The 11366-nt window shown below is 48.4% G+C and overlaps 1 protein-coding gene across 5 annotated transcripts in view; it reads right to left on the bottom strand.

Annotated features, from left to right (window-relative positions):
- Window positions 1-275: 275 nt before the first annotated feature.
- The window catches only part of GCGR (glucagon receptor), a 482251-nt gene continuing 471160 nt past the window's right edge, over window positions 276-11366 (bottom strand). For all 5 annotated transcript variants that reach the window (XM_085617519.1, XM_085617521.1, XM_085617523.1 and 2 more), the window contains exon 14: window positions 276-2264. In XM_085617519.1, coding sequence (XP_085473645.1) covers window positions 1878-2264 — 387 coding nt within the window. In that variant the 3' untranslated portion in view covers window positions 276-1877. The remainder of the gene's footprint in view (window positions 2265-11366) is intronic.

Raw genomic sequence — 11366 nt, 5'->3', positions numbered from 1 at the left:
GTTTACAAGGAATGGGCACTGACGACAGTACACAATGTATTTAGAATTCTAACTCCACGTCTACTTGGAAACCGGAGAAAGTTGACTAAAGGACTAAAGTAAATATGTCTGTACTAGTACACGTTAAAAGCACTCACTGTACCATACCTAAACACACTTACGAGGACGGATCCCCACAGAGATGGTGTTTACCTGCCTCGGTTAGACTTTGCAATCACTATGAGGTTCCTATTTTTCTGGCTAAACATGCCCCCCACACATCCACAATGTAAATCTGTCGGTTGGAGCAATTTATTACACTTGTGACGAAACATATGCTTTTTTCATCCGAGAGGTGAAAGCCCCAGAACAGCTTCACACTAAAACGTTCGGGGAGTCTTTATACCACGAGCTCCATTGTTGATCAATTCTTTGCTGTTGGGAATTTACCAGTCCTTGATCTTCGAACCTTGTGCTCTTTGCTTAGCTTCTCACCTGTAGCTACACATGCGTCAGAACTCGATTGTAGAACTATCTCTAATTCTGTTTAGCGGCACTGCGGTCTTTAGGTCAGAATGAGACATTCTTGATTCGACTATGGTCAATGTCCACTTTTTCACTGCAAAATCAAGATACTATTCTGAGACCAACTACTAGATGAAGAAATTATGCACTGCATGAGAATCTATGCAAGATTCATGCTGTAGACTGAAGAAGGCACAGGCTTTGAAAGAGATACACAAAGCTTCCTCCTGCTGATTGTTGGTTGTACTGCTACACATTCAAGTCAGTGTGTGATTTGTATCCAATGATCATTTGTAAATCCACACAAACGTACTTAGATACACAGGAACACATATACAGACATCTCCTCTCAACCGTTGTCATTCGCACTCTTAATGAGACACATTGACTCATAGGCACACCGACTCACAGTCACAATAAGAAACACTTTACAGTAGCACTCACAAGCACACCACCCTACACAATAGGACTCACTTCCTCAAACCCACAAGACACTCACCTCAAACTCACAAGGACACATACTTGTTTACCCTTGCAAATAGACACACTCTCTTCATGCTTACACACCCTCACTATGAAACACTAACCTCTTCCACTTACCATAACACACCCTCGAGCTCACACAGGTTACAGAAGATTGATGGACATCCCAGGATACTTACGCAGTCACAAACACCTACGTGCACACAGTGGACAACAGAGTGATGCATGCATTCACGAGGACAATGAGTGACCCCACAGTGCTGAAAAGACAGACACTGGTCAAAGAACAACAGAGACAAGTACAAAGCATAACATGGAGCATATCTTTGTTGCCAAGGCACAGGTAAGACCTCAGTCCCAGACCTTATTTTCCAGTGCGTCAATAGGGAGAATACCTTTGCCGTTGGGTGATACAGAGAACGCTGGCATATCTGTCCATGGTACCGCCTGTGAACCATTCTTGGGACTGCAAAGACTGGGCCTAGCTGGGACCCTAATCTCAGTCGCTTCCCGACCTCCATGGTCACTGTTTACTGCCAAATGGCAGACAACCGCCGAGCCTAAACCTGTTCAAGATGGCTTCTGTCCGTGAGGAGCGTCTACCGAAGAACAAGAGGTGCCTCAAGGTTCCCTCGCTACTTCTAGGGGTTCGATCCAGCCTTCATTTCGCATTGCGGATGCAATTTCTTTGGCTTTTCAGACCCAGCATGGGGATGTCCTATAAGGGCGCAGCCTTGAGTCCCCTCTTCTAATGAAGACCATCGAGGACATCAAAGAAGCACAATAATGAGGTTCTTGATTGATGATGAGGAAGATGCCAGGCACCTGCCTGTCTGCGTTTTCTTTCGACCGCCTATTGCAGGTCAAAGAGTACAGAGTCAATCATACGGCTACAGTCGAGCCTCCTCCTGCCGCAGGCAGGGTAGGATGACAGCAGAGGACTTTCCGTCTTCCGTAATCGCCATGTAACTACAGAGTGCTGGCAGGGGCTCAGATGTTGTTCTTGGGTGTTGCAGGGAGCACATAGCGGTGGTGTCACTGAGTGTCAGGTTCTCAGTAGTGGTGCTGCTACCTAGATTTTGGAGGTAATAAGCCCCACCATGCGGGGCGTTACTGTCCCCATTGTCCAGGCTGCCCACTAGTTTGTACTTTTCACACGTACTGCTGCCACCTTCATTCCTAATATTGGGTGTCTGGCTGTAGGTGTGGCGATACTCCTCCTCAATGTCCTTGCCTAGCTTCCAACGCTTCCACCACTTCAGAAGCTCGGACTGCACCTGCAATAGACAAGCATATTAGAGGGATGATTAGGCACAGTCCAGAGAGTATGGTGTCTACATGCAGCATAGAACTTAAATGGGGAGATTTGTTAAGAAGTAGTTTGGGAATTGGGAATATAAGACACTAAATAAAGAAGGAAAAATTACACGTTTCATTAATATGTCAACGCATAGATGCTTAGAAGTATATATGTTACTCCCCTACTATTACTGTGCTGTGTGAATTTGAAATAATCACCACCTGTGACAAAACACACGCAAGCTGTTGTCCTGATGTCACTGGATTTGCTTCACATTTATTTTGACCAAAATCCACTGGACTGGATTTTCTAAACACCCTACCTTGTGGACTCCTCTGAGAGTGCTTTGGTATCTTTTTGTTTATCTTACATGTGAAAACACTGCCAATTTCTGGCCATTACTGGAACATTGGAATGTTGAGCGCTCCATTGAAGACAATGGAGTTCTCCGGGCTTCTAATGGCTGGTAGAAGCCCAGAGCATCAACATTCCAATGTTTGTTCTCAGGTGTTGCTGTGAATAAAGGCCTCAAGGAGCCTGAGGGCATTTCAACCCCTTTGGGCTCAGTGAGGCCTTTGTTTTACAATTTAGAACATTCTGCCCCATAGGGGCGGAATGTTCTAATAGCCATAGAGCCCTCCCTAACGGGCTCTACCGGCCATTAAAGGACTGCGCCCTTGTTAAAGGCCCTCACCTTCAGCTTGTGCCTTTAACACTGGAGTGGGCCCTTAACGGTCAGTAGAGCCCACTACATCAGGCTCTAAGGCGATAGTGGACAATGGTCTAAAGAACCTCCATTAAATTTTAGAACATTTGAATGTTGGCAGCTCTTTGAAGACAATCGAGTGGCTCAGGGCTATTAATTGCTGGTAAAGGCCTTCTGCTCCAGCGTTTCAATTCTTGTCTTTGGGGTCCTCCTTTTTTTAGTTGAAACCATTCTACCCTCAGTGGGTGTGATGTTCTAATAGTCTGACTAGTCTTCTGGCTTGGGCTATACTTGTTGTTAAAGGCCCTCTCCCTTGTTATAGGCTCTGGCCTCTGGCCTGTGAGTTGGGTTCAGATCCTTTAACAACCAGTACATCCCTCAGCATTAAACTATAAAAAAAAGTTGTTTGTCCCCATAACCTCAATTTACCAGATAAAGATAGGAAGGATTTCTACAAAATGTTAGGTCATAAAAATGATTTTATTCCAGGTGTTATGACCTTTAATGCCTGTAGTGGGCCTTTAACAAGTATAGCCCTTGGCAGCAGGCTATAGCGCCGTATTAGAACACTAGAATATTGGGAGCTCCATGAAAGGAAGTGGACTGGCAGAGGGCCAATAATGGCAAGCATAGACTTTCTGCTCCAACATTTCAATGTTTCTCTTTCTGTTTCTCTCTGTTTAATTTAGAACATTCTACCCTCGGTAGGTAGTATGTTTTGATAGCTTTATAGTCTTTATGCCTAGGGCTATGCTAGTTGTTAAAGTCCCTTGCCCTCATTGTAGTCACTTGCCTGTGGCTCAGGGGTAGGTCTTTAAAAACTATCATAGCTCTCAGCAGCGGGCTATCATACCACATTGGACAAGCCGCAAAAATGGTGCAAACATGTTTGCCTTGTTTTCACACCAGGGCAGTTTCTGCATTCTGGCCAATGGCTTATAAGTTATTCATGCCCAACCAGGAGAACAGAACACAATGAGTACCTTACCTCCCTCCCCCAGTTCACAAAGCACCACTGAGAATACAAAAATACCCAGGAAGCAAAAGTGATGTTAATGATTTCATTTGGGGTTTATCACACGATTAATGTGTCCCAGAAGACATATATCCACATTAATATATAGAAGGGAGAGGAGCACCATGTATACCCCCTACCTGGCCATAAAGCACCATTTTACTGCAGTGAGCGCAGAGCAGGAACAATGCCGTTACCGTGGGCACAGAGCCCCATTAATGTACCACGGGGAACACAGAAAACCATGAACTGGAGTAGCGTGCTGCTCGCCAATAAGCACTTTGACGCCTCTTCAGGGGTAGTAATAGCTATATAAATGCAATTTACAAATCCTCTTCCAAGGTCAAAGAGCAATGTTATTGTATCAGTAGGAGCATACAGTACCATTAATAACTCCATCCTACAGCATACTACATCACTACACCACTCATATATATCTAGAGGCAGATAGCATTATTATAGAACACCACGAAAATGTTGGATATCTTGCTGCTTCCAGCAGGTACTCTGTATCATCATGACTCACATCATTTCAACAGCACTAGTAGAATATGCCACACAGGAGCGCATATTAAAGCATTCACTCACTCAGTGAGTACAACAGGTCAACATGGTGCCAAGGCCAGACTGGCCGTAGCAGGCACCGGGCGTTTCCCCGGTGGGCCGGAGGGGTGGGGGCCAGTTTTATGGCCATTGGGCGCCGTTTTTGTCACTGGGGGCAGGTTTCGCAGCAGTACTGCAATATCGGCCCCATGTAACAATAGCAGAAGCGGGGCTTCTTACTACCACCCCCCAGCCCGCTCCCAGGGCCGGACGAGCAGCAATCTGCCAGGGCTGGTTGCTGTTCCCAGTCCGCCCTGCCTGTACCGACCAAATGAAGTAATTCAGCAAAGGCAGGTTTGACAGCACAAACCTTTAAGGAGGTATCCATATCGCAAACATAACAGAACTCATTGGACCAAGTATCCAACTCTTTTTAGACACGTCACATAGCCAGCAATATCGCACACAACCTAGCACTAAAACAGGGCAATGGGTATCCCAGGATCCTAGCAGGTTCACAAGCAAATGGTGAGGCCTCCCACACTAAAATCAAACACGTAAAAGGCAGCGAACAAGATAGTGCCACATCATCATTTAAAATGGCTACTTATGGTCATGTTAGAACCCATTAACCAACATGAACCATGGCATTTGCAAATCTATCCTGACCACATACAACCACAAAACAATACATTATCTGTTGATTGGAACCTAGAACCGTATAAGAAGGATGCTCAGATTAAGAAGGTCAGTGGTGGCTCGTCAACAGGTGTGTTGGGCGTTGCCCTGCCATCTGCGAGCCACCTCAAAGTGCACCCCGCCTCTGCCCCCAGGGCTCATGTTTTCATGCAGGCTGCCTGTGCGCGGGCCAGCGCTCTGGGCCTCACCTGATTCCTGATGACAGAAGCAGGAGGAGGACTCGGGGGGTGAGCCACAGTCCATCTCCAGAGTTCTGATAAAGCACACATCCCTCTGTAAATGGACGTCGATATTGCACACATGAGGGGCTTAAGTAATCTCCCTTACTTCACACAAGGGAAGCCACTATTATTTAACAAAGCTGCTGCACATGCTCTAGGCAGTGCGGCATGTCTGCTAATATTCGGTGTCAGGGCACTAACCAATGCATCCCTCTGCCGGAAAAGGATCCGCGCAGAGCGGCAGGGGCAGACCTCAAGCCCTTTCCCAGCTTTCCATAGGGCTGTGCTTCCGGCCCTGTCAGAGGCTAGGAGGGGGCTTGGGTAGGTCTCCCCCTCGTTAGTCCTGGCCCTCCTGCCCTGTCTGGCTCCTCGTCTTTCGTGTGGGAATCATGCCTAGCTGGTTCCTCTGCCCGGTGCTGGATCCCTTCCCCGCTGCTGCCACGGCGGAGCTGCCAGCAGATGAAGCAAAGTGAAACAAAATCCAGGGCTGTTTCTCTGAAGATGTGTGAGTAAGAGAGCAGGGGTGTGTGTTTTACCTTGTGAGTGACTGTGTGTGACTGGTTGTGTGAGACTCAATGAGGGTACGAGAGAGTGAGGATTGACAGTGAGTGTGTCTGTGTGTGTGTGTGTGCACGAGAGAGAGTAATAATCTCTGAGAATGAGTAAAAGTATCAAAAAGTGAGTGAGTGAGGGAGTGAGTGTTAAAGACTCAGGGTTAGTGTGTGTAAATATTTTTGTGAGGATGATAATTAGTGAGAGTGTGTGTATATATGTGTGTGTGAATGTGATTGGAAGTGAGTATGAGTGACAAGTGAGGGAGAGCGTGTGAGTGAGACTGCATGAGTGTGTTAGAACAGGTGAGGAAATGAGCGTGAGTGAGAATGAGTATGTGTTAGGGCAGGAGTGAGTGAATTAAAAAAGTGCCTGAAGGGGTGTGTGTGTGTGTGTACTATGCGTGTGAATCCGCTCCTGGCCATGACATACTCGAGGCAATTCTTGGCTAGTGGGTGCCCACATAGAAACATGATACTGCTAGCATAGTGAAGGTCATTCTGGGCCTCAGGTAGGGCACCACGGCATGCTGGGGGTGTGAGGGGGAGAACCACGAGGAAATACTGACCCCGACATGCTGGGGGCCATCTTTGACATTTGAAGCACCCATACTATATGCATGCCATCAATGGCAACCTTCTGGTACGGTCATAGTGTACATAATTCTTGGAATAAGGGGGCACCCATAACATATGATGTACACCCTTTACATAATGCTAGGAATGGCCCACTGAAGGCAATTCTTAACAGATAGGCTGCTAATGTGAAAATGGTGCTTTCAAATTCACTATTTGACCCTCATTTTTCAACATTTTCCTGAGGGGGTATCCCACCTCCTCCCTCCCTCCTGGAAGATGTCGAGGTTGCTTCAATTGCTCGCTGGAATTCGGTGCAAGTATTACACCCACCACTATCAAAGATCGCCAGCCGCAACTGAAGAAAGGGCTCCTGCGGCGCACAAATGGTAGAAGGCGCTACGCAACTGTGACAACGTAATATCAGCATAAGATGACTCGGGCTCCAACGTATGTGGGAACGGGAAATTAAGGGAAGCACACATCCCAGACATGGGACACCACTACCAGGCCTTAGTAATTAATGCCCGATGGTTGCGCTATAATTGTACAATGTAACACGACCATGGAATAACACAAGATGCACCTATAACATACCCCTCCCACAGCAAGGCATGGCGTGTGTCCCCACTGAAGCCGTGTGACATTTAATTGGGCCATATTTTCTCACCACGCCCGTAGGGGACCCGGGAGGCGCTGCCTTCCGCACAGCGAACACACCAAATACTTTGGTATGTTTAATCGGAGCATGAATATAAAGCAGATTAAATGCATTGTTAAAGTAGGCCGGGTGCCAAGGATGCGCTCTTTGGCCTCTGAGACGCCCAGACCCCCGTCCCTACTGTGTTTCCATTAAGTCTTGGCCGGGAAGGGCCTGTTTATACGCGCCGGTGATTGATAGCTCGCTGGCTGGCGGGGATCCCGCGCTCTCTTGTCTCAAAAGAAAAACACAGCGTGGCCCACATTCCAAGGGCCAAAGTCCCCGGGCTTCGGGTGAAAACAGCGCTGTTCGAAGTGCAGCTGACCCCAGAGCCCTGTCCAGGACGGGGAGCGCGCACGGGCGCAGCGAGGGCGCGGCTCACAGCGAGGGCGCATTTATACTGCCGTGGCACCTCTGCTTAGCCAGGTCACGTCTCCACGGGCACACGCGCACGTGCTACATGGCCACCGTACAGTAGACCCGCACACCTAAAGCCTGCTGGCCATGCCCATCGACACACGCTGGACACGCAGCCAAAATCCACCCGGACAACCAGGGCTCCTCTGCGCAGACAGAGCAGGTCTACGCAGCAAGGGGCCATCTGCAAAGCTGAGGTGCGTCTGCATAGCCACTGCACACCTGTGCAGCCAGTGCATAGCTACAGTCCAGGTGGAGGATCTACACATCAAGTTCAGATGGCGGGGCGGCTCCTCCACTAGGGCGGAGGAGCGTCGCCCCACTGCTTTCTCGCAGTGTGAGAAGCAGAAACATAAAATGGAAAAACTATCATTTTATGTTTCTGCTTCTTGCACTGTGAGAAAGCAGACGTGTTTGTTTGGCAGCGGGCACAGGTGGGCATTGCTGCTCTAGGGTAGGGGAGGAGTGGCTTGCCCACTGCTGAGGGCGCTGACTGTTTTGTCGTCCCTCTGGGGTCGACCAAACCAGTCATGTGCACTCTGCCTTTTCTCCATGTAGGCTGCATGCTGCCTACATGGAGAAAATGGCCTCCCCATAGGAGCCTGGCCGGTCAGCGTCTCGACCGATTGTTATGTTATGTTAAGGGGATTTTTATAGCACACAACTCACCCGGGGGCATCTCGGCTCTTACTTAGTGATAAAGCTGATGGAGGAAGTCAGAGTCGGAGTGATACAAAGATCAAAACAGAAAGGCTTTTAATTGTTTTCTGAAGATGCTATAGGAGGTACATTCGCGCAGGGCAATAGGCAATTGATTCCAATAGCGTGGGGCAAGGTACGAGAAAGCCTTTCCACCAGTGCGACAGAGACGTATTCGGGGAACCTTTAGAAGTCCTAAGGAATTCGATCTGAGATTACGACCCGATACCTGTTTGGTAAACTTCTTTTGGAGGTAGTGGGGGCCTTTGCCATTTAAGGCGTTGTGGTGAGGCAGCAGATCTTAAAGTTGGATCGCTTCCTTACTGGTAGCCAGTGAAGCTCTCTCAGCAAAGGAGCTGAAGGAGAGGCTGCCGGGCGATTCAAAATCATTCTTGCTGCAGTATTTTGAATCACCTGCAGTTTGGTGAGCAGCGTCGCACCTACTTCAGCCAACAGTGCATTTCCATAGTCAAGGCGACTAATCGCCATGGCCTGGCCCAGGGTTCTGCGATGTTTAATAGGCAGATAGGGTAGAATCTTACGTAGGAGACGTACGCTATAATAGCAGGAGCTAGTGACGGCTGCAAAATGGTCTTTCATAGATAATGCATGGTCAAGTTTTAGTCCCAGGTTTTCACAGATTGTTTTGGAGAGGGGGCAACTCCCAGCTGGGATGGCCACCAGTCATCTATCCAGATGGTGGAGGCTTTCCCCATTAACATGACCTCGGTCTTGCTTGGGTTCAACTGAAGACAATTCTCCATCATCCAGTTTGAGATGGCGAGCATGCCTGCTGAGAAACACATTTTCTCAGTTTCTTTGTCAGAGCCAATTGTAAACATAAGCTGAGTGTTGTCAGCATATGAAATTATCTCGAACCCCAATGGTTCTACAATTTTTGCCAAAGGGGCCATATAAACATTAAACAATGTTGGACTGAGACAGGAGCCCTGGGGTACGCCCTTATCCAAACGAGTTTTCTCTGAGTGATAAGGCTCTAGTATGAGCGTTTGATGTCTATCAGAGACAAAGTTCTGCAGCCATTTTAGGGCTGTGCCTTGAATACCACAGGAATGTAATATCTCCACGAGCTTTTATATAGATTGGCTTAGGGGAGGGAGGCTGCCTGCTTCCTGTTGGAGGCAGGAGACATGCAGAGATGACGCGGGACTAGGCCGGCGAAGGTAAGTTAACTTTTTATTTTTATTTTAAATTACCCCTCCCCCGCGTGACCCCTTCCCCGCACAACACCCGCGGCCCCCCACTCGCGAGTCATGCCGGCCGCGACTGTTCAGATTAATCCGCCAGGACTGCTGTGGACAGCCAGAGCACACCTGCAAAGCCAGGGCACGTCTACATCACTAGGGAACATTTGCACTCCAAGGGCGAATCTGACAGCGAGGACACATCTATATAACCAGAGCACACCTGCACAGCCGAATGTCAGGACACATCTACAGAGCTAGGGCACGTGTACATCACTAGGGCGCATCAAGGCAGGTGAGGCACATCTGCACTCCAATTGCGCCTCTACACAGCCATTACATATCTATACTATCAGGTAACATTTGCACAGCCAGGACACGTCTTCACAGCCAGGACTCATCTACAGAGCCAGGACTCATCTACAGAGCCAGGGCACATCTACAGAGCTAGGGCACATCTAGGTCACTAGGGCGTATCTACACAGGTGAGGCACATCTGCACACCATGGGGGCATTTACACAGCCAGGACATATCTATACAACCAGAGCACATCTGCACAGGCAGGACACATCTACAGAGCTAGGGCACATCTAGATCACTAGGGCGCATCTACACAGGTGAGGCACATCTGCACTCCAAGTGCACATCTACACAGCCAGGACATATGTATACAACCAGAGCACATCTGCACAGCAAGGACACATCTACAGAGCTAGGGCACGTCTACATAACTTAGACACATCTACACAGGTGAAGCACATCTGCACTTCAAGTGAGCATCTACAGAGCCAGGATACTTGTAGATAACTAGGGCACGTCTACATAACTAGGGTGCATCTACACAGGTAAGGCACATCTGTACTTCACTGGCACATCTAGACACCCAGGACATATCTATACAACTAGAGCACATCTGCACAGGCAGGACACAGCTACAGAGCTAGGGAACATCTACACCGTCAGTGCACATCTGCACTGCAAGAGGCACAGCTACAAAGCTAGGACCCATCTATTCAACCACAGAACATCTGCACATCCAGGAGACATCTACAGGGTAGGGGACATCTAGACAACTAGGGTGTATATACACAGTCAGGGCATATTTGCACCTCCAAGGCACACCTGCACTGCTAGGGCACATCTATAAAGCCAACACATATCTATACACCAAGTGCACATCTGCACAGCTACGATACGTCCTTACAACCAGGGCACATCTGCACAGCCAGGATACTTGTAGATAGCTAGGAAACATCTGCATATCCAGAGCATATCTACACAGTCAGTGCACATCTGCACATCCAGCACTTATTTGCACCACCAAGGCACATCTGCAGAGGCAATGCACATCTGCACAGCTAGTGCACATTGACGTAACGGACACACATCTGCACATTCACATCACATCACCAGCAAAAAACTGAACAGTCAGCACACAGCTGCATTGCCAGCACACACCTTAACAACCAGAAAACACCTCCATTACTTGGGTGCATAGGCATAGCCAAAGCACAGCAGCACAGCCACTGGACCTTTGTTCATTCAGCCCACATCCCGACACATTTGCATATCTACTCACCGTGTAAGCATCCCTACAGTCAGCGCATATAAGCACTGACATGGATCACCAGCAGAACCAGCCCTCCAATACACACCCAGGGCACAGATGTGCGCTCATGTATAGCCCAAGCAGATTGGATCAGTGAGAAGCTATCGGCACAGGCAGGGGCATTCTCACGTCTGGTG

Source organism: Triturus cristatus, chromosome 7, assembly GCF_964204655.1.
Source record: "Triturus cristatus chromosome 7, aTriCri1.1, whole genome shotgun sequence".
NCBI classification, from domain to species: Eukaryota; Metazoa; Chordata; class Amphibia; order Caudata; family Salamandridae; genus Triturus; species Triturus cristatus.
This window is presented reverse-complemented; position numbering and strand designations above follow the sequence as displayed.